The sequence below is a fragment of the Nomascus leucogenys genome, chromosome 10 (assembly GCF_006542625.1).
Source record: "Nomascus leucogenys isolate Asia chromosome 10, Asia_NLE_v1, whole genome shotgun sequence".
In the NCBI taxonomy this organism is placed as follows: Eukaryota; Metazoa; Chordata; class Mammalia; order Primates; family Hylobatidae; genus Nomascus; species Nomascus leucogenys.
Window position 1 is genome coordinate 9,777,455 of NC_044390.1, and position 24,735 is coordinate 9,802,189.

At 39.2% G+C, this 24,735-nt stretch overlaps 1 protein-coding gene and 1 pseudogene across 2 annotated transcripts in view; one reads left to right on the forward strand and one right to left on the reverse strand.

Annotated features, from left to right (window-relative positions):
* The window catches only part of NTN4 (netrin 4), a 130,091-nt gene extending 107,039 nt beyond the window's left edge, over positions 1-23,052 (forward strand). For both annotated transcript variants that reach the window (XM_030819798.1, XM_004089146.3), the window contains exons 8-10: positions 10,765-10,833; positions 15,005-15,175; positions 21,634-23,052. In XM_030819798.1, the coding sequence (XP_030675658.1) occupies positions 10,765-10,833; positions 15,005-15,175; positions 21,634-21,770 (377 nt within the window). In that variant the 3' untranslated portion in view covers positions 21,771-23,052. The remainder of the gene's footprint in view (positions 1-10,764; positions 10,834-15,004; positions 15,176-21,633) is intronic.
* Positions 7,455-8,636, reverse strand: LOC101177699 (annotated as a pseudogene).
* Positions 23,053-24,735: the final 1,683 nt, after the last annotated feature.

The following is a 24,735-nucleotide window of genomic DNA, read 5'->3' on the forward strand; positions in this document are numbered from 1 at the left end:
CAAATGCCTGACCTCATGATCCACCCGCCTCGGCCTCCCTAAGTGCTGGGATTACAGGCATGAGCCACCGCGCCCGGCCCTTATCTACTCTTTTTAAATGTTTTTGGTAGCCAGGCTTGGTGGCGTGCACCTGTAGTACCAGCTACTCAGGAGGCTAAAGCAGGAGGATCACTTGAGCCCAGAGGTCTGAGGCTGTAGTGCACCATAAAAGCACCCGTAAATAGCCACTGAACTCCAGGGCAACATAGCAAGAGCCCATCTCTGAAATGTAAATAAGCAAAACATTTTTTACCTGGTTATGTAGTTTTTTGAGGTTTATCCATCTCAAAAAAATTCATATAAAAGCAGTTATATGAATATACCATTTTTATTCTCTCATTTGTTTGCCATTTAGGATTATCTCCAATTTCTAATTTTCCACCATTATAAATAACGCTTCCCTAAATGTTCTCTTGTATGTGACTTTGTGCAGTTGAGAAGGTGTTTCACCAGGCCAGGGGCTGGCAAACCACAGCCCTCAGGCCAAGTCGGCCACTTGTTTTTCTATAGCTTGCAGGCTACCTGCCCTAAGAATGGTTTTCACAGTTTTAAATGCTTACACTTTAAATGTTTATAGAAGTACCTGTCTTTATTCTTGGCCATTCAGGTTTCCTTTTCTGTGAATTTCCTATCTGTAATTTTCTTACTAATTCGTAGTAGTTCTTTATAAATTTATTCATTCATCCAACAGATACTAAGTACCTCTGTCATGTGGCAGCACTGTAGATAGAGTAAGTGAACAAAACAGATTAATCTCTGCCTCTGTGTCTCCTACATTCTAGTGAAGAAAAACAGCTAATAAACAAATAAAATATTTAGTATAAAAATGTTTAGTATAATAGAAAAATGATGCAGGGACAGGGGATATGTTTTAGAGGGACATACTTTTAAATAAGGTGATCAGGATAAGCCCTATGAAAGGTGACATTTGAGGGGAAAAAAAAATCTGAAGGGGGTAAGAAGGATAGCTGTACAGGTGGCAGAGGAAAGAGAGTTTAGGCAGAAGATACAGCAAGTCTTTAAAGCCCTGAGGAGGAATTCAGGAAACAGCAAGAAGGCCAGTGTGGCTGGAGCAGAGTAAGCTGGGAAGACAAGTGGAAGAGGAAATATAAGGAGGCTGCAGAGGCCAGTATAAGGACCTTGGCTTTCACCTGGAGTAAGATGGAAACCACTGGAGCATTTCAAGCAGAGGTGTGGCATTTAGAGTGACACCGGTCAGCATGGTTGTGTGTTTTCCCCAGTCACATTCAGCATTGTGGATATAGACATACACAAAGAAATGACTTTAAGCTGGGTTGAGGTTTTTCCAAACAAGAATGAAGCAAGAGAGGGCAATAATTGTTCATGGAATTTAAACTGGGTAAATAGGGATGTGAGGGTGAAATGAGGTAGGATCAAGGATTATAGGGTTTCAAAGGATTGTTGAAGTTGGAAGCAAGCTAGGATAGCATGTAGAGGTCAAAGAATGGGATGCTTGAAATTGAGATTGGAATAGTAGCAGTTATCGATAACGGTGATGTCTAAGATATGGTCATGGGAATGAGCGGCTGAGGCCATTATTTGTAATGCTACCTTATCGTGTATCAAGTTTCTATATATGAATGGATCTGTATCTTGTCTCCCTATCATGTTTCATGAGCCAATACCACAATATATTATTACAGTTTTATAATGAGTCCTGATATCTGAGATGGCAAGTTCCTTCATTTCATTGTTCTTTCTTAAAATTATCTTAGCTATCGGTTCTTTGCCTTTCGTGTGAATTTTAGATTAAGTTTATTAAATCCCACAAAAGGCTCTGTTGGGGTTTTTATTGCAATTGCATTGACTTTATAGATCATTTTGAAAAAAGTGATAGCTTTGTAATATTGAGTAGTCCCAGACATGAAGATACCTTTCTATATATTAAGGTCCTCTTTAAGGCCTTTCAATAGCATTTGTCACTTTTCTCCAAAATGGTTTTACCTGTCTTTGATTAAATTTACTCCTAGATACCTTTAGATTTTATTGCTATTGGGAAAGTGTTCTTTACCTGAATTTTTAAAATGATTATTAATGATATAAAGGTGTACTTTTTTTTTTTTGTATTTTGAGCTTGTATCCAGTGACTTTGTTGAACTTGTTTACTGATTCCAGTATGTATGGATTATCTTGGATTTTCTAATGTAGGCCATCATATTCTTGAGAAATAAGGACAGTTTTGTCTCACTTGTGTAGTTCTCATGCCTCATTTTTTTTTTGACTCCAGTACAATATTTTCCCAAATTTGATGGAAATAGTTTGAAATTTTCACCACTATAAAACTTGATATTGATTTTTGATAGGTAGCCTTTATCAAGTAAATGTCATTCTCTTCTATTTCTAATTTTATTGTTAATGAGTTTTGTGTTTAGCTGAATGCCTCCTCTGCATCTTTTGAGAAAATCAGATGGTTTTTCTCCTGTAATCTATCAACGTGGTATTTGAAAATAATTTTTTTCCGGTATCAAGTTTTTTTTTGTTGTTGTTTTGTTTTTACTTTAAGTTCTGGGATACATGATATGCAGAGTGTGCAGGTTTGTTACATAGGTATACATGTGCCATAGTGGTTTGCTGCACCTATCAACCCCTCATCTAGGTTTTAATCCCTGCACGCATTAGGTATTTGTCCTAATGCTGTCCTTCCCCTCGCCCCCCACACATCTGATAGGCCCCGGTGTGTGTTGTTCCCCTACCTGTGTCCATGTGTTCTCATTGTTCAACTCCCACTTATAAGTGAGAACATACGCTGTTTGGTTTTCTGTTCCTATGGTAGTTTGCTGAGAATGATGGCTTCCAGCTTCATCCATGTCCCTGCAAAGGACATGAACTCGTCCTTTTTTATGGCTGCATGGTATTCCATGGTGTATATGTTTCACATTTTCTTTATCCAGTCTATCATTGATGGGCATTTGGGTTGGCTCCAAGTCTTTGCTATTGTAAATAGTGCTGCAATAAACATACGTGTGCATGTGTCTTTATAGTAGAATGATTTAGAATCCTTTGGGTGTATACCCAGTAATGGGATTGCTGGGCCAAATGGTATTTCTGGTTCTAGACCCTTGAGGAATCACCACACTGTCTTCCACAATGGTTGAACTAATTTATACTCCCACAAACAATGTAAAAGCATTCCTATTTCTCCACAGCCTTGCCAGCATCTGTTGTTTGTCAGAATGGCAATTATTATCAAGCTATTCTATTAGTCCTAGGATAAGTTTTATTTGCTGTGATGTATTTTTATTCATACATTGCTGAATTTGATCTGCTAGGGTTTTTATCTTTTATTTATTTATTTGCTTGCTTAGGACTTTCATATTGATGTTTATAATTGATACTGGCCTATAATATAATGTATTGCATTGTATATTTGAGTAAGTTAGGAGGTCCCCTTACCCACCATGTTTTTTTCTATTCTCTGCAATTATTTATATAAAAATAGAATCATCTGTTACTTGAACATCTGTTACTTGAATTTTTGTTAGAATTTATCTATAAAACCATTGAGACACAGTGTCTATGAGTAGACAAAAGTATTACTGATTCAATATCTGTCATGGTTATTAATTTGTTTTATTTGTGATTTGGTGTTGTTAATCAAAGTTTTCTAGAAAATTACCAATTTTTTTTTTTTTTTTTTTTTTGAGATGGAGTCTTGCTCTGTCACCCAGGCTGCAGTGCAGTGGTGCAATCTCCGCTCACTGCAACCTCTGCTTCCCGGGTTCAAGCAATTCTCAACCTCCCAAGTAGCTGGGACTACAGGTGCGTGCCACCACGCCCAGCTAATTTTTTGTATTTTTAGTAGAGATGGGGTTTCACAGTGTCAGCCAAGATGATCTCTATCTCCTGACCTCGAGATCCACCCACCTCTGCCTCCCAAAGTGCTGGGATTACAGGCGTGAGCCACCTTGCCCAGCCACCAATTATTTTAATTTTAAAAAATTGTATTGGCATAGAGTTATACATGGTATTCACCCATAATTTATTAAACCTTTACTCAATCTGTCCTTAATCTTCTTTTTGTCCCTAAGCTTATCTGTGCCTTTTTTCTTATTCTCTTGTACTGATCTTAATTTGCTTTTCTCAAAGATTAACTTTTGGTTAACTTGATCCAATCTATTTAATTTTTCTTTATTTCACTAATTCTGCTCTTATCTTTATTTTTTTATGTTTTCTTTAAGTTTGCTTTTTTATTCCTTTTCTACCTTTGTGAGTCCAGTGATTATTAACTCATTTACTTTTAGTCTTTCTTATTTTTAACAAGCACTCTTAAGGTTATACATTTCCTTATAAGATCTCTTTAGCTGGATTCTATTGGCCTTTATATGTAGTATCTTCATTATCATTCAAGTTCTAATGTTTTTCTAATTTCCATTAAGAATTTCTCTTTAATCCGTTGGGTTGTCTAAGATATTTAATTGTTCAAACATTAGGGTTTTTAGAATTTTTTTTTACCCGGGGCTGGGCACGGTGGCTCACGCCTGCAATCCCAGCACTTTGGGAGGCTGAAGTGGGTGGATCACCTGAGGTCAGGAGTTTGAGACCAGCCTGGCCAACATGACAAAACCCTGTCTCTACTAAAAAATACAAAAAAATTAGCTGGGTGTGGTGGCACATGCCTGTAATCCCAGCTACTTGGGAGGCTAAGGCAGGAGAATCACTTGAACCTGGAAGGCAGAGGTTGCAGTGAACTGAGATCAGGCTATTGCACTCCGGCCTGGGTAACAGAGGGAGACTCCATCTCAAAAACAAAAAAACAAAAAAGAATATTTGTTTACTGATGATCTGTAATCTAATTTCATTGTATTATATCTATTCTTTGAAAACCAGGAGGGCAACTTGGATTCATTTCTAGGTCATTTAAGGACTATCTACATAATTTGCAGGACTAGATGCTGGATGAAATGCAGAGCCCTTTTTAAGAATTTCATCAAGTGGCCATGAATAATAGTTTGGAGTTTTGTGTATGTGGTTGGTTTATTGTTTTTTCCCAGCCTCCTTTCATTAGCAAGGAGAGCTTTACCCAGTCTCTGTCTTTAAAAAGTGAGTCTGACTGTGATCTCTTTTTTGTCCTATTAACTCCTTTGTATCTGAACTCCTGACCACTGCTGCCTGATTCTGAAAGCAGACCCCAGAGACCTATTATTTCAGGCCCCATCCCCTGAATGCATATTCATTCATTTCTTTTTTTTACATTTTTTTAATTGAAGAAGTATCAACAAACTGAAAACATTCATTTCTAGTCCACAGAGATACATATCTAGTTTTTGATGCAGGCTATGTCTTTTTTTCCATCCTTTATCTAATATTGCTTTGTGCTTGGAGCTGAGGATGTGGTAAAGTATGAATTCACAAAGTTGTGTTGATTGAGAATGTCTGTGATAATTTTCCCAACATTTTATTATGAAAATTTTCAGACATCCAGAAAAGTTTTAGAAGTTGCACACTCACATAACTGCCACCTAAATTCTATCCACCCATCAATCCACATTTTAGATCAGAAAGAAATCACAGTTTTAAAACCTTCTCATAGAGAACATATGGACCCTTCAAGAATCAAGAACCTAAATCTGAGAAACAAGGTTATTTGCCCGTCTGTATCATGGTTTTTTCACTTAACATAATCTTATGATAATTTTCCTAATGGCTTCATGTGCAATCACAACAGGAAAGAAGGTGTGAAAGAAAAGGCAATATGAAGTTATCATATTTATCTTTTCAGCATTTGAAAAAGAAAACAAGTCTTTACTCTGAATTTTTTGGCCTTAATGCTACGTAGTCGGAATTTTATTATTTTAACTTTAATAGCCACTTTTAAAAGTGTTCTTCTATTTTTCTAAGCACACAATGACTTTTTATAATTCTCCAAGTTTGCTAAACCAAATCTGTAATAATCCAGTTTTTAGGACTATAGGACATTCACTAAGCCCATCATGCGTGTTATTAGAGAGTTGGCAGCATTCCAGCCTAGCACATAAAGTGCTGGCACCAGAGTGACTCCAGACTCTCATGTCCACAGCAGCTGTTAGGTCTGTGATGTCCCCAGAGAGTCTCTGAAATTCATCTGGATGAACGCCAGATTGAGGAAGACTTTATTCAGTTCCCTGCATTGGGTATAGAATGGTGCTTCTGAGCACCTTTTTCAACAAAAGTGTTCTAAGCACTGAAAAAAAAAAATTCTACCTACCTATATACCTCCCATAAGTTTCCATAAAAACAGCTTTCAACTAGGAGTATAATATACTTTAACAACAAAACACCCTTAATTTCTACCACTTCTTATACCAGATGTAAAATTTCACTTCCTGAATAACAAAACTGTCCTTAACTAGTACCACAGAACTGTAAACAATGCTCTCTTTTTTTCTTTAATGTCCTAATAACCTAGTATAACTAAACAAGCTTTTCTTCCCTTCCAGATTTCTTTTAAGAAAACATCTGGGCTGAAGCCTGATCAACAAATATTGTTTGAGCTCTAAGCATATGAAAAAGAAGTATTGGAAAGCAGCCAAAGAAAGGTCGTCAAACGATAGACCTATGTCTGCTCTTCTAGGCTGAAGGGTTAAAGAGAAAAGCATTATGTTGAGAAACAGTATATGCCATTTGGAGTTCCATTAGGTTTTATAGCACAGTAGTTACTGTACTCTTCTGCTTTGTGGAATTATCAAAGGCCATAGGCTATTCACTTAGGTTACTACAATTTATTTTCTTTTTTCTTTTTTTTTGGCAGAGTCTCACTTTGTTGCCCAGGCTGGGGTGCAGTGGCGCCATCATGGCTTACTGCAGCCTTGACCTCCTGGGCTCAAGCAATCCTCCCACCTCAGTGCCACCAATGCTCCCCTCCACGAGTAGCTGGGACTACAGGCACATACTACCACACCAGGCTAATTTTTTTAATTGCACATAACTCCTTTATTATACTCATTCCTGGAGAAAGGATTTAGTACAGTTATGCTCAAATGAACACTGGACCCATGTGGCCGAGCAACTAGAACATGATTCAGAAATCAGTCAGTGAAAGACACACTTGGACAGGACCAAAAGGATTTCACTGCCATGAAACAAGGCAGCAGAGGGATTCTAAAACACACAGCAGGAAGCACTCCTACTCCTCCGAGGTCAAGGAGCTTATCCCATATTAGTATGAGGAATGGCTTATTTTCTGATGACCACATGTGGGACTATTTCAACTGCCACGAGAGATCCCAGAAGGGTTATGGTTTTGTATTATTTACATATACTATACTTTTTTTATAAAAGTAAATGCAACACCTAAACTAAATTCAGGATTGATCCCAACCTTGTAGAGCCAGATCCTCTGGGGTCCGGGAGGAAACAGCTGTCACATCACCATGCAGGTTACATTCATCTTCCACTGGAATGACTAGAGCCCCCAGGCAGTGGCCTGACCACAGAAGAGCAGAGGACTGGCTCTTGGGGACAGACAGGCTCTCTTGCTTCTCCTCATTGGTCGTGGCTTAGCATGGTTCCTGACCCACAAGTTCTTAGTAAACAAAGCAGTCGCAAAAACCAAAGTCAGTACCTTTAAACTCTCTTGGACACGGGGAGCTTTTCCACGGCTTGGACAGAGAACCTGTGCCCTAGAAGTGCTATTCTGACTAGAATGTATGAAGGGAGTGGGTGCAGGAGACAAAAATGGCTAAAACGAAAATGGGAGCCACTGGTCCCCATCTGCAGCTACAGCTCAAGATGCCTACAGATGTGGTCAGTGTGGCGTGTGCAGAAAGGAGGGGCAGAGGCACATGCCGGGCAAGGAGGGTACTCCTGGGGACAGTAGTCTGCCCGCCGGCCTTCACTTCTTGGCCTTGCCCTCGGCAGCCACAGCTTCCATGGCTTTATGCAGTGTCCCTTCATCCCCCAGGAACTGCATGCACCTGATGGGCTTCGAGCTCTTGTCCAATTCACAGACAATGGGAATACCAGTCAGCAGGTTCAGCTCCATGATAGCCTCTTCAGAGAGACCTTCCAGATGCTTGACAATGCCCCGGAGGCTGTTGCCATGGGCTGCAATCAGTACCCGTTTCCCTTCCTTGATCTGGGAACTATTTCTTTATTCCAAAAGGACAGAGCTCTGGCAATAGTGTCCTTCAGACTCTCGCAGGAGGATGGCTGATCATCTGTGAGGTCTGCATACCTGCGATCCTTACTGATGTTGCTGTAGAAAGGATGGTCAGGCTCCAACAGAGGTGGTGGGACATCATAGGAGCACCTCCAGATCTTCACCTGGGCCTCACCATGCTTTGCAGCAGTTTCTGCTTTACTGAGATCGGTCAGACCCCCATGGTGCCGCTCACTGAGGCGCCAAGTCCTCATTACAGGTGGGCCACATCTGATCAATGGCATCTAGCACTGTCCAGAGGGTCCGGGTCGCTCTCTTCTGCACTGAGGTGAAGCAGATGTCAAACTCATAGCCAACATCTAGCAGCGCCTGCCCGCCTGCGCTTCACCTCCTGGTGGCCCGCCGGGTTCAGGTCGGAGTCGTACCAGCTGCTGAAGTGGATCTCCAGGTTCCATGCGCTCTCGCCATGCTGGATCAGCACCAGTTTGTAGGCGGCCATGGCGGCGGGCTTGGGAGGCGGTGCCGGCTGGGGTTCACAGATTCCAGAGTCACAGCCCGCCCCCTGCCCCCCTTCCCTTCCCTCCCTCCCCCCGCCCCCGCAACCCGACCACTGCGCCTGCGTGCTCGACAATTTTTAATCTTTATTATAGAGACAATGTCTTACTACGTTACCTAGTCTGGTCTTAGACTCCTGGGCTCAAGCAGTCCACCCATATCGACCTCCCAGAGTGCTGGGATTACAAGCATGAGTCACCACACCTGGCTGCTCACCCTTTTATCTCTATAATCCTACCAGATTTCTACCTGTGAGAATATTAAATGAGTAAATTAATGTAAAATGCTTAAAGCCGCCTGATATACAGTAAGTGCTCCTCAGTAAGCACTAGCTGCTGTTATGACCACTCAATGCCTTTGAAATGCAGTGCATGAGGGCAGGAGGAGAGAGGAAAGGGGAAAAAGTATATCTAATGGTTAAATCAGTGAGTGAAAATCCTATCCATGCTAGGCTCCAGAAATGTAAAGTTGATAAGATATAGCCATTGTCTTGAAGGGACACAGTCTAGAGAAGAAATGAATGTATAAATGAGTATGAGAATGCTATATATCTGTGGTCCCCAACCTTTTGGGCACCAGGGAGCGGTTTCATGGAAGACAATTTTTCCATGGATGGCAGGGGCAGGGGAATGGTTTCAGGATGAAGCTGTTCCACCTCAGACCATCAGGCATTAGATTCTCATAAGGAGAGCACAACCTAGAGCCCTCATATGCACAGTTCACAGTAGGGTGGGCACTTTTATGAGCATCTAATGCCGCTGCTGATCTAACAGGAGGCGGAGCTCAGGCGGTAATTTGAGTGATGGGAAGTGGCTGTAAATACGGATGAAAATCAGCTCACGCTCCAGCTGCTCACCTCCTACTGTGTCACCCGGTTCCTAACAGGCCACAAACCAGTACCAGTCCACGGCCAGGGGTTTGGGGTCCCCTGCTACATATAAACTATGTACAGGCCAGGTGCGATGGCTCCCACCTATAATCCCAGCACTTTCGGAGGCTGAGGCAAGTGGATCATCTGAGGTCAGGAGTTCGAGACCAGCCTGACCAATATGGTGAAACCCCATCTCTACTAAAAATATAAAAATTAGCCAGGTGTGGTGGTGTGCACCTGTAGTCCCAGCTACTCCAGAAGCTGAGACAGGAGAATTGCTTGAACCTGGGAGACAGAGGTTGCAATGAGCTGAGATCATGCCACTGCACTCCAGCTTGGGTGACAGAATGAGACTCCATCTCGATAGATAAATAAATATATAAATATATACATACATACATAAAATAAACTATGCACAAAGGCATTTTGAAAGTCTTCCACAAGGCCTGGCAAATCTCTCACATGTAATAGTGGCAATATATAATTTAAACTATTGGGAGAAAATATTCTACTTATTCTTCAAAGTCCCTTTTAAATCCTTCTTGATCCAAGACGTTTTTCCCGTCTTCCCAGACATATTTGACTCTTCCACCCAAGTATATTGTACTTCTCCCAGACCACTTCTCACTTTATCACTTTTTATACACTTGGTTTCTTCACCTTACTGAATTGCAAGCCTTAAGGCAAGAATTGTATCTTGCTTATCTTTATGGTGCTGAAGTGTGAAGCACCATGCCTTGCATACCAAAGGTGCTCAATAAATACTTTTAAAATGGATAACAACAAAAAAATTGGACAACATTACCTTCAAGGGACTGCCCAGTTTATTTAATTTCACTTTTGTTGTGGTGAACATTAACTGCAGAAAGACAATTGTTTTCCATTCAGTTTTTCCTTTCTATTAGCATGGAATATTAATACTAGACTGTATTTATCACAACATCAATTACAAGCATTGAAATATATCACTGTTTCTACCTTCTGTATTTCTCTTGGATGAATACTTTATTGGAAGATAACTAATTTAGAAAGAGACTATTTCTTTTGAATGACTTTCGTGGTTCCTCGGTACTTACAGATTATGTTGTATGTATCACTCAAGGCTTAAGGGATGTGTTATCTGGATGCACTTGCTGATCTCTCATTTTTTCTTTCTTTGTTTTTCTAATAACCAACACCATTTTTAATTTACTTTCCGTAGGTAAATGCGAATGTAAGGAACAGATATTAGGAAATGCCAAGGCATTCTGTGGAATGAAATATTCATATGGTGAGTCTGAAATCCTTAAATGCTTCTGAGAACCTATTCACACTAAGTTCAGAAAATTTTTAAGAAAATGGGAGGCCTGACTGATGACATTGTGTATAAATGAAAGCACAAAGCATTAGTCTTACATAATAACACTAAACACAGTGTTCTGGTCTTGAGCTAGATTTTCCTGATGTAGATGGTGGTGGATGTCCCAGGGAGGACAGGATGCTTGTAGAGCAAAGGTAGAGTTATTATACCATAAGAAAAAGAGGCAGAGAGCAGAAAGAAGAAATCATGATATGAAATCCTTTCTCGTGGATACTTCTTGCCTTATTCATCCAAAAGGGACATTTCTAGCCACTTCAGTGACTCTTGTGCTCGTTTGTCATGCAGTAATACTGAGTAGAAATCAGTTTAAGGCAGCATTTCACTATGGTTGAGAGCACAGGCTTTGGGCTCAGACCTATGTGAGTCTGATTTCTGGCTTATTGGGTGGGAGACTTAACCTCTCCAAACTTGTTTCCTCATCTGTAAAATAGGGATCATGCCACCTTCCTCGTGGAATGAGATGTTTGAAAAGCATGCAGCACATTACCTAGCACATATTCGATGCTCGGTAAATGGTAGGGGGAGGGAGACGATGTTTTATTTGTGAGGCACTGAGACCAGCTGTCCACCTGGGTCTCTTCCCCACCCTCTCTGTATACTCTAGACACCCCTGTCTTTCAAATAACAGGAAAATACATCCTGTACAAAAAGGGAAATGGCACTGCCTAAGTAAAGACTGTTACTATCTTCAAATGGCTTTATATTTACTATTAAATATATTAAGATATCATATCTTGCCAACACATTCTTGCCCAGTGTCTGAGACTTTTTTTTTTTTTTTAAGACAGTCTCACTTTGTTGCCCAGGCTAGAGTGCAGTGGCACAATCTAGACTCACTACAACCTCCCCCTTCTGGGTTCAAGTGATTCTCATACCTCAACCACCTGAATAGCTGGGATTGCAAGCATATGCCACCACGCCCAGCTAAATTTTTTTTTCTTTTTTTCTTTTTTTTGAGATGGAGTCTCACTGTGTCACCTAGGCTGGAGTGCAATGAGGCAGTCTTGCCTCATTGCAACCTCCACCTCCCGTGTTCAAGCAATTCTCCTGCCTCAGCCTCCCAAGTAGCTGGAACTACAGGCATGTACCACCATGCCCGGCTAATTTTTGTATTTTTAGTAGAGACAAGGTTTTACCATCTTGGTCAGGCTGGTCTCGAACTCCTGACCTCATGATCCGCCTGCCTCAGCCTCCCAAAGTGCTGGGATTACAGGCGTGAGCCACTGCGCCTGGCCTAATTTTTGTATTTTTAGCAGAGATGGGGTTTCACCATGTGGGCCAGGCTGGTTTTGGACTTCTGACCTCAAATGATCTGCCTGCCTCGGCCTCCCAAAGTGCTGGGATGACAGGCATGAGCCACCACACCCAGCCTGAGACTTTTTATTGGTCTATAATATATATGGCCTGAAATATACACTACAATGAGGAGAAATTTTTAAGTCATGATTTATGAAACCAAGTATTTAGGTTCTGGATAACATTGTCTCTAATCTCATATAAGATTTTTAAAAGTAAATAAGTGGTAAAAACCTCATGAATCTTATCTAAAATTACATGCACACTTCCCTCTCTACTTTCTAACTTGGCTAAATAATAGAAGAAAACTTTTGAAATGTACAGCGCTCAATAAAGGAAAGGCAGTTTAGAGGGAATGGCATTGACTATTAAGAGCAAAGAATATGATAATTTAGTTCAAAGTCAGTTCATTCAGTGAAAATATCAACTGGTTTTCCTTATCACATCAACTTGGTAGCTCTCTGAATTTACAAATAACCAATCTTTTAATACAACTGCATTAATTTTCTACTTAAGAAGAATTTGAACGCTCTTAATGTAATGAAACATCTTGGTCTTATTAAGTGCAAAACTGCTACAGACTTGGAAAAAATTGGTTTCCTCCTCCCCATTCTCTGGCTTAATAGAGAAAAAAAAAACCAAAAAAACACTTACTGGCTTACTCCTTTAGCAAGTTATCTATTGAGCAATAGAAGTGACAGACAAGGTCCCTGCTCTCTTTGAGCTTACAAGTCTAGTGGAATAATAATAGCGAACATTTACTGAGCGTTAGCCACATGCCAGGCGTTATGCTCCCTGTCCTTCATGCATTTATCTCATCAGGGTTCCAGCCCAAACTCTACCTCTAGCCAACCAGTTATGTGAACTTGAATGGTTCACTTTATTTGTTTTATTTATTATTTATTTATTTATTTATTTATTTATTTTTGAGAGATGGAGTTTTGCTCTGTCACCCAGGCTGGAGTACAGTGGTGTGATCTGGACTCACTGCAACCTCTGCCTCCCGGTTTCAAGCATTTCTCCTGGCTCAGCTTCCCAAGTCGCTGGGACTACAAGCATGCACCACCACGCCCAGCTAAATTTTTTTGTATTTTTTAGTAGAGACGGGATTTCACTGTATGTTGGCCAGGCTGGTCTCAAACTCCTGACCTCAGGTGATCTACCCACCTCAGCCTCCCAAAGTGCTGGGATTACAGGCGTGAGCCACTGCACCTGGCCTTAATTTCTTAAAACTTGCTTCCTCATGTATACAATACATGAGCTTTTAAGACCCCTTAGAAGTCTAAAATGTGATGACTCCATAAAGATAGCTGTCTGACGCTGTATTCGCAGAGTTTGAGACCAGCCAGGATAGAGTGCTCTCATTACACACACTCTTCCGTGGAGATGTGGATAAGCCGATAAGAACTTCCCTGTGAAAAAATATATATATATGAAAATTAGCCGGGCATGGTGGCCTGTAATCCCAGCTACTCGGGAGGCTGAGGCAGGAAGAATTGCTTGAACCTCGGAGGCGGAGGTTGCAGTGAGCCAAGATCACACCATTGTACTCCAGCCTGGATGACAGAGCAAGACTCTATCTCAAAAAAAATAAAAAGAACTTCTCTATGTTCCCTAGTGTTCCTGAGTAGCTCAGTGATTTTTAGCTTTACTTTCTTTCCGACCCCAAATTATTCCATTACTTAATCCCCAGCCATATCAATTTCATCAATGGGAGGGCGTAATAGAATCATGAGTCATACAGAATACTGGAGTTCCATCGTCATGCATGGGTGTCCAGCCCTTTGAATGTGAAGACTTTTTGGTTTATCTGTGGTGGCGGATATCACAAAAATTATGCACAGACTTTTTTTTTTCAGTTCATCAGCTATCATTAGTGTTAGTGTACTTTATATGTGGTCCAGTGTGGCCCAGGGAAGTCAAGAGGTTGGACACCCATTAAGGGACAGCTTTCCTAACTCCAGTCAGCTTGCATTTTATGCCAGGAGAAGAATATTAAGTAGTCAATCATATTATTTAATCTCTTTAGAATATACAAAATGTATTCTAGCAGTAGCATTTTGCTCTCTATCATAACATTAAACACAATTATCCACAAAAGCATAATATAGTCAGAACCTAAATAAAAGCCAGGATAATTCTACTTCCTATGTTTCCTCTCTGTTTAGATGTGGTAGCTGAATGTATTTAAGATTATAATTGCAATAGGCAAATGGTTGATATTCTCTTAGGATAATGATATTGGAGGGAGTCACATTTGAAATTGCCTAACAAATAAGAATATAGTTAATATAGATAAATGAGATAAAGCCAGTGCAAAACTGAATGAGCCTATGATTTTTTTTAATTTAGTATTTTTATTTTATTTCAATAGTTTTGGGGGAACAGGTGGTTTTTGGTTGCATGGATAAGTTCTTTAGTGGTGATTTCTGAGATTTTAGCGCACCCATCATCCAAGCAGTATAATGTGTAGTCTTTTATCCCTCACCCCCTCTCACCCTTCCCCGAGTCCCCAAACTAAGTGTTATATCATTCTTAGGTCTTAGCTCCCACTTATAAGTGAGAACATGATAAGGTTTGGTTTTCCATTCCTGAGTTACTTTCCTTAGAATAATGGCTTCTAACTCCATCCAAGTTTAATGCCTAATGATTTTTAAAGTAAATTTTCACATCCTCATCATCAATTCACCTTTCCATCACATTCTGAAATGCATATTTAAGTGTTGTTCAAACTTCAAATGATAATAGGAAATTCTATGTGTTTTGACTTCTGTGTTGTTAACAGTGCTAAAAATAAAGATTTTATCAGCTCATGATAAAGGTACTCATGTTGAGGTCAATGTGAAGATTAAAAAGGTCTTAAAATCTACCAAACTGAAGATTTTCCGAGGAAAGCGAACATTATATCCAGAATCATGGACGGATAGAGGATGCACTTGTCCAATCCTCAATCCTGGTGAGTATTAGACTTTCCTATCTTAGTACCTACCTTGTCTTTGCTGATTTGCTACTTGTCTTACATCCTCTGAAGCACAACATAAACAAACTCAGCAAGAACATCTCTCCTTTTCACCATCTGACTCCTGTGGAAAATCCAAATGGAATTCTTTGAACTCACATCGAAAAATTATTTCTCTTCCATGTGCTCTATAAAAGTTTAATATTTTAAAATCCAGAAATGTAATACTCTCTATCCTAAAAGAGGAGGCTCAGATTGGTTCCAGGTGCCAGTTGCATAGAAAGCACTTTCATGAATTTATCTGCCACTTACTCTTTATCTGAAAGCTAGGTCCTATTACAGTAGAACCTGTTCCCAAAGGAAGTTCAAATGCAAAATTCCATCTGTGGAAATAATATTGAATTCATTTCGACTATTGCTTGAAAAGCATCTGTTTCTCCTGGAGAGAAAACAGCTCTCAAGTTCTCATCATCTTGTTTTTCATGAAATGATATTTCTGGTTTCAAATTAAGAACAGCAGAAATAAACAAAACAAAAACTGTAGGATTTAGAGCAACTCGAAATGGAGAGAAATTTGATTTGCACCTTTAAATGTTATAGCAGAAGTGAAGACAAATAAATAAGCACAGGGGTTCTTAACCCAAGCCTATGGTTATCCTGGGTTATAAGCTGCTTATTTCTCTGTCTCTCTCATCAAATTTGAAGATGGGATTTAGGCTTTTGATCATAGTATCTTCAATACCTACCATTAGTACCCAGATAATGGTAACATAATACTTAACAGGTTCTAATAAAACAAATCATAATTCAAAAAATCCTCTGCATCTCCCTGCTTGTGTGATTGTCATCTGTGTCTTAGTGGCACTGATGAAACAGGTGCATTATTTATGTTCTTGGTCTAATTCCTTCCCCATATAAACCCATTGTTACGTTAATAAGAAGTCTTTTGCGCCCAGCCTGGCCAACATAGTGAAACCCCATCTCTACTAAAATTACAAAAATTAGCCCAGTGTGGTGGTACGGGCCTATAGTCCCAGCTACCCAGGAGGCTGAGGCAGGAGAATCACTTGAACCCAGGAGGCAGAGGTTGCAGTGAGCTGAGATCGTGCCACTGCACTCCAGCCTGGGTGACAGAGCAAGACTCCATCTCAAAAAAAAAAAAAAAAAAAAAAAAAAAAAGTATTTTTTGGTCTTTGATTAATAAATTTGAGAGAAACAGATAACTGAGAGAGAAAGAGAAAGAGAGCATAAACTAACAATAAAATATCCCCTCAGTCTAAACAGACTCAACATTGATACAGAACTTTTGATTTTGGCCAAGTGTTGACCAATCTCTCACATCCTTTTTTACCCTTTCAATAATATATTTAAATTAATTTAGATTTTAATAAGGAAACTGTGAAAAATAATGTTTTAAATTATATAAATAAATAAATAAATAGACTGGGCATGGTGGTTCATGCCTGTAATTTCAGCACTTTAGGAGGCCAAGGTGGGAGGATAGCTTGAGCCCAGGAGTTCAAGACCAGTCTGGGCAACATAGTGAGACCCAGTATCTACAAAAAAACTTTTTAAAAATTAGCTGGGTGTGGTGGCACATTCCTGTAGTCCCAACTACTTGGAAGGCTGAGGTAGGAGGATCACTTGAGCCCGGGAGGTCAAAGCTGCAGTGAGCCATGATTGAGCCACTGTACTCCAGCCTGGACAAACAGAGCAAGACCCTATCTCAAAAGAAATTAAAAATACATAAATAAAATTCCAAAGAACAAATTGAAGTAATAAGAATCCTGGGCTTTGAATACAGGAACTAAAACTAATTCATGTAAGTTCTATTTCCCAGTGATTTGTGCTTAGAGGCATCTCTTATAAGAGCTTTCCTACTGTCTTGGCAAAAGAAAAAAAAAGTCTGCCCAGTTTAGTGAGACATTAAAAACAAAAGCTTTGACCATGTGAGCCACCCTCCAGGAAGTGAACTATACTTCCTAATCAGGTTTCTGCCAAGCCAAGTCAAAGAATCAACTGAGTTCATCACAATTGAAAACATAAGCGCAATTATTCAAAGAATTCTTGAAAACATGTTTACTTGCTTTGAAGAAAAGACTGGAACTTGCCAAAGCAAAACCAGACACTCTTTCATTTTACTTTGTTTTTCCATTTTCACAAGTTCAACAGCTAAGGCCAAAGAAAGCTGATAAGAAAATTGAAACCTTACACGCCAACCGGCTTCCTTGGCTACTTTGGAAAAGAAACAATCCTATTCGGTATTCCTGCATATTCATTCATTCTTAATTCATGCATACATTTACTCATTCATCAGTCATATATTTTAGAACACCAAAGCTAGCACTAAAGTATTGTATTTTCTTTTTCTATGGATACAAAATAAACTTCGTGTTCTCAAATGTGTAGCAAAGTAGATGTCAAAACCCTAGAGCTAGGAAAATAAAATATAAATGCTAATAAGAGGTGTAAAAGAACATTGTTTTGCATGTTTGTTTTTGGTGTGATGCTGCTTCATAATTTATGGTTTTATTCAGTATTGTTTTTATCAATTTAACTTATATTTATACTTTAATGGTAAATTCCTGTTTATTCTATTTGTAGTTTCAAAGTAAATTCACGTAAAAATACTAGACTTAACCCTGAGATTGATTTCTTTTTTTTCTTTTTTTAAAGACAGGGTTCTCTGCTCTGTTGCCCAGGCTAGAGTGGTGGTACTATCACTGCTCACTGCAGCCTCGACCTCCCAGGCTCAAGCAATCCTCCCGCCTCAGCCTTTTGAGTAGCTAGGACTACAGACGTGCCACCAAACCCAGCTAATTTTTGTTTGTGTTTTTGTAGACAGGGTCTTGCTATGGTCTCAAACTGGTCTCAAACTCCTGGCCTCAAGCAGTCCTCCCACCTCGGCCTCCCAAAGCACTGGGATTACAGGCGAGAGTCACTGCATCCAGCCCTAACTTTGAAGTTTCTTAAAAATTGATTATTGTATTTTTAAATGAGGAGTTTATTATTTTAGACATTATACAAACAATTTTAAGGCTATTATATTTTTAACTAGTCAATTAAATATTGAGATTCTTTTTCATGCAGAAGTTAAGGTTGTCTTTTATAATTTAAATGCCTTTTCATTCATTTTACATCGTACTCTCCAGTGTTTGAAACCTCTCTGTCATTATTTTCCTTTTTCTCTTTTTCTGAAAACACCATAATAGCTTTTTTTTAATGTTTAGGATGAGTTTCTTTTAATAATCTTTTAGTAGGGTGCTGTGGCTCACATCTATAAACCCAGCACTTTGGGAGGTTGAGGTGGGTGGATCGCCTGAGCCTAGGAGTTCGAGGGCAGCCTGGGCAACATGGTGAAACCCCATCTCTAACAGAAAATACAAAAATTAGCCAGGTATGGTGGCATGAGCCTGTTGTCCCAGCTACTCAGAAGGCATAGGTGGGAGGATTACCTGAGCCTAGGGAGATGGAGGCTACAGAGTTGAGATGGTGCCACTGCACTTCAGCCTGGGTGACAGAGTGAGACCCTGTCAAAAAAAAAAAAAAAAAAAAAGGAAAAGGAAGAACGGAACCCAGAGATCATCTCTGTTAAGAGCTTAGGCAAATCCTTTCCAGTCTTCCTCTGTGTGTATGTATTATATTTTTTAATCAAAATGATATCATAGTATATGCTCCATTCTGTAGCCTGCATTATTCTGTTAATAAGCTTTATCTTCAATTTCAGTTGATTTTCATGTTATCTAATACTCAGGTCATGTTTCTATTTCCCAACTGATCCCAAAATGTCCTCTAGAGCTGATTTGTCCTTGCCAGTATTCAATCCAGGATCACACATTATATCTAGTTTTTCAGTCCCTCAAGTCTCTTTTATTCTAGCACAGTTTCTTTTAAATGACTTGTTGAGGAAACCAGGTCAGATGCCCTATCCATTATCTGACCATCAACATGGTTCATTTATGGTGGTGTTTAGCTTGTTCCTCTATCTCTTCTATCTCCTGTAATCTCTAAAGAAAGGCTTGATTGATTCAAGACAAACATTTTGGCTACAGTCCATTATAGAGATCATTGTGTGCTTCATGTTGAATCATGTGAAATGCACATGGTACCTGGATAACCTCCCATCAGTGTCTCTAAGCTTGACCTTTGGATTCCAATGAAGGCAGTCTGATCTCTCCATTGCCAAAGTTTTGTTTTACCTTTAGAGATAGAAAAGAATGAGTGTGATATTATGTAGCATCTACAAGCATCCAGCTTTCCATTAGCCATTCATTTAATGACTTTATCGCCAATCGATAATCCTTTCCTGAATCCATAATTTCATTAGAGTCTGAGAAATGATGTTTTTCTAATTCTTTTGAATTCTCTTCTCTTATTAGCTGGCGTTCTTCTGTAAGAGGGCTTTCTCTCCCAAGCTGGGTAACTACATTATCATGAAATACAGTTCTTATTGTAAAGACAGGATAAATGTTACGTTCTTTCCCTTTAATTTCTAATTTTCAAAGTAAGAAATGGTTTTAACAGCTACCTCTAAAGATGACAAGTTAATTTTTCTCTGGCTTTTTCATTTTTTAGTGTCATTTTGGAATTATGGATTTCTATGGATTTAATGTGTTTTCATAAACACAATTATTATGTTTCTTGGTGCTCAACTTATCACAACTTTGACAAGTTATAACCCCTTCCTGCTAGCTGCTGTGTCCTTTTAAAAAGACACACATTCATCTTTGAAAGCTTTCTTGTTTTTTAACACAATAAGATGTCCCATGCTCAACTTCCTACCCTGAATCTGGAATAAGCCATTTTCCAAGAAGCCTGTATGGTTGTTACAGGTGTTCATTACTACTTGGATGACATTTTTTTCTCAGTCATTTCAGTGAAAAACGAGCGATGAATGATATTTTCAGTTGAATTTTAGCATCTAGCATTGACTTCATTTAGTTTTTAAAAGTATGTCTCTTTTATATTAGAAAGTTTTTATTTTATAAACATAATTATTTTATCTATCCTATAATTTTTAAAAATTGTTTCTAAATGCCAAAATCTACATTATTACAAATATTAACTGAGGGCAATTATTGTATTTCTTTTTAATAATCTATAGGTAATGAGACTGTCCTTTCATTTCTTGGATATATTAGCTAACATTTGTTATCTAAAGCTTGAAAGGAATTTTGAATACAAGGTCATCACATGATCTAGGCAAGTTTTATCATTTATTTAGTTTTCTTTTTTTTTTTTAATGTGTGACAAAAAAACATCCTATTCCAAAAACACATAGGCTTTATATAGGGAATATGTGTTATTTTCTATAACTCATAGCTTCTTTCCTATATGTTTTCCCAAATGCTTGTTTCACTTTTCTAAAAATCCTCCTTAGGCTGGGCACCGTGCCTCATGCCTATAATTCCAGCACTTTGGGAGGTCGAGGCAGGCAGATCACCTCAGGTCAGGAGTTCGAGACCAGCCCGGCCAACATGGTAAAACCCTGTCTCATTAGCCGGGCATGGTGGTGCATGCCTGCAATCCCAGCTACTTGGGAGGCCGAGGCACAAGAATTGCTTAAACCCAGGAGGCAGAGGTTGCAATGAGCCAAGACGGCACCACTGCACTCCAGCCTGGGCAACACAGCAAGACTCCATCCAAAAACAAAACAAAACAAAACAAAACAAAAACAAAAAAACCTCCCTAATATACACTACCATACACAGTGAGTCTCCAAGATATACTGATTTAGGGCAGTATGGTAAGTGTCCTTAGAACCCTCAGTTCTTTGCCATAGAGCAAGGTATAATACAAAGGAAAGGTTCTAGACTCAGCATGACCTGAGTTTGAGTCCAGGTGCTGCTATACTTACAAAAAGATATCAAACAAGTTTCCTAGCCTTGCTGAGCCTCAGTTTCCTCATTTGCAAAACAAGACAGAAAAAAATATCTACCTCACAGGGTTATTTTCAAAGCTAAATGAGATCATACATGTAAAGCATACATGCGCTAAGCATAGTAAATGCTTACTAAACGGCAGCTATTAATGTTTCTTACTCCTTATTCCAACCCTGAATATACAAAACTGCTGGAGTCAGGCAGGCGTGGTGGCTCATACCTGTAATCCCAGCACTTTGGGAGGCCGAGGTGGGCAGATGGCTTGAGTTCAGGAGCTCGAGACCAGCCTGGGCAACATGATGAAACTCCATCTCGACAGAAAATATGAAAAAATTAGCTGGGAGTGGTGGCGCACACCTGTAGCACCAACTACTTGGGAGGCTGAGGAAGGAGGATTACCTAAACCCAGGAGATTGAGGCTGCAGTGAGCCAGGATTATGCCACTACACTCCGGCCTGGGTAACAGAGCAAGACCTTGTCTCAAAATAAATGCAAAAGAAAACCTGCTGGAGTCACATCTCTCCCTTCAACAAAGTATGATACTATATAGCCCCTAATTTTGTTCTCTTTTAGGTTTGGAATACCTTGTAGCAGGACATGAGGATGTAAGAACAGGCAAACTAATTGTGAATATGAAAAGCTTTGTCCAGCGCTGGAAACCGTCTCTTGGAAGAAAAGTCATGGATATTTTAAAAAGAGAATGCAAGTAGCATTAAGATGGATAGCACATAATGGCACTTGTCTATGTACAAAACACAAACTTCAGAGCAAGAAGACCTCAGACAGGAAACTGGAATTTTTTAAAGTGCCAAAACATATAGAAATGTTTGAATGCATGGGTCTCATCTAACTTATCTCTTCTGGACCCATGTTTAAATACAGTTTTCTTTCATGAAGAGAAATGAAAACCACTACACTGATAATCTGTTTTCTATGGGACTGATTCTGAAATTCTTAACTATTAAGAATATTTTAATAGCAGCATGATATTTTGCAGTAATCCATTAAGGGCAGTGCCTCTAACAAGGACGCCTTCCAGCTTCAGCTATGTTACTTACGTTTGATGATACTTAAAGTAATGAATGAGGTTTTAAGGAATCCCCAACCCTACTATCAGAAAAGGTGTTTCTTAAAAAAAGAGCCTTCTCTTCTGTGTTATGCATGAACTTTGGTCTGTAGGTGTTAAATGGAACCTCTCCATGTGTATATAGTATTTCCTTGTATAAAGCACTTTACTACCTACCACTTGTGTTGTGAACGTTTGGAGACTGCTGTTGAAAGAAGGAAAAGGGTGTGTGAGACAGCCTACTGAAGCAGCAGTGTTGCCACTACATGTGGACAAAAGTGACCATATGAAAGAAGTTGTGCTATTTAACTCTGAATACTTGGAGAAACTAGGTGAAGATGCAACCAGAAAGGAGAATATGTATGCTTGAAGTCTCAGCTTCGAGCTGGAGGCTAGATTCCAAGATGACAGCCATGATGAAACTTTTAAAAAAACTAAACCGGAAGAGACTTTAAAATAAGAGAAAGGAATCATAAATGTAGACATATGCTTGGCTAAAGGGGAAATGGACTTTAAATTTTAAAGAGCTCATTTGCAATGCACTTGTGTACACTTCAAAAATTATTGTAGACACAGAATTTGTTATATTTTTGTGCTTAGTATTTAAACCTGAACATTGAAACAGTTTTCCTCCTTGTCTTTCTTAACAGTAATAGTCATTATATTTACCTGTTTTTTAACACAATGTATGTGATAGTCAACAAATCACAGTTTTTCATTATTATTCATCTTCTGTACCCATGCATGACCACTATACATAGTTTCTTTTGTACTTGAATATACAAAACAGGAACACAGTGCCATATGAATAATTTCACATACAGAACCTTTTTTTCCCTGAAGTCCTGTGGACTTGCAAAAATATATATATATTGCTTTGTTAATTTGTTTTTATATTTCATATATGTAATAAAGGAATACGATCTCCTGATTTTTGTCTCATTTCTTAACTCTTTCAGTGATGCTAAAGATTATCTTCTCATAATGAGGGAACTTAAATCTAATTAATTCATTAATTTAAGAAAATAAAAGAAGACCTGACTTCCTCTCTGTTACTTCGGGGTTTTGGAATGGAGTGGAAGCTAACTCAGATGGATTTATTTTCTGTAGCCTTTAGACAGAAACTTTTTTCATCAGATACATTGTGATTTTTGTATTACATTAATTTTAACTAATTTTAAAAGTAATAAATGTTCATTGTTGAAAATACAGAAAAAGCATAACGGGAAAAAATATTTATACTCCAGCCATCCTGGGATAAGAGCCATTAGCACTCTGGTGTCTGTAACGTAGACTGTTTAATGTGCATACATATATACGTTTTATATAATTGGAATTAAACTAAACATAGTCTGATGAAATCTGCTTTTTCACCTGGAGCATGTCTCTTAGCTTCTTACCTATCCTATCTTATCCTGGTAGGTGGACCACTATCTAGTATGGTTATCATTTAGAAGCAACTTAAAAAACATGCTGGTAAGTATAGCATGCCAAAAAAAAATATTTTAAATACATCAGATACAGAATTTTCCATTTCACTCTGTTTAAAATAACAAATACCCACTTTAAAAAGAGTAGAAATTTTTTCTTTTTTTTTTTTTGTTTGTTTGTTTTTTGAGAGGGAGTCTCGCTCTGTCCCCCAGGCTGGAGTTTCGCTCTGTCCCCCAGGCTGGAGTGCAGTGGCGCGATCTCGGCTCACTGCAAGCTCCGCCTGCCGGGTTCACACCATTCTCCTGCCTCAGCCTCCCGAGTAGCTGGGACTACAGGCGCCCACCAACACTCCCGGCTATTTTTTGTATTTTTGGTAGAGACGGGGTTTCACCGTGTTAGCCAGGATGGTCTCAATCTCCTGACCTCGTGATCCGCCCGTCTGGGCCTCCCAAAGTGCTGTGATTACAGGCATGAGCCACCATGCCTGACCAAAGAGTAGACATTTTTTAAAAAGAGTAGAAAAAAGTCCAAAAACATTAAGTTAAAAAAATTGCAGAACATACATAATTAGCCCCACCCCAAAAACACATTTATAGCATATATAGTGTTTTTAAAGTTCTGAAAGAGGGCCAGGCACAGTGGCTCACAACTGCAATCATAGCACTTTGCTGAGATGGGAGGATTCATAAGGCCAGGACTTTGGGACCAGCCTGGGCAATGAGTGAGACCCCCATCTCTTAAAAAAAAAAAAAAATAGCCAGGCATGACGGTGCACACCTGTAGTTTCAGCTACTCAGGAGGGTGAGGCAGCAGGATGTCTTGAGCATAGGAGTTCAAGGTTACAGTGAGCTATGATCATGCCACTGTATTCCAGCCTGGGTGACTGAATAAGACCCTGTCTCAAATACATAAATAAAAGTCCTGAAAGAGAGATAGATTATAACAGTATTGGTCCCTGTCTGGCAAAGAAGGAAGGAGATTTTTCCTTTCTTATTTTACATACATTTGTATTGCTTGACTTTCTTTCACTAATAATGTACTACTTTTGTAATTTTTTTTTTTTTTTGAGACAGAGTCTCACTCTGTTACCCAGGCTGGAGTGCAGTGGCCTGATCTTGGCTCACTGCAACCTTCGCCTCCCGGGTTCAAGCAATTCTCCTGCCTCAGCCTCCCGAGTA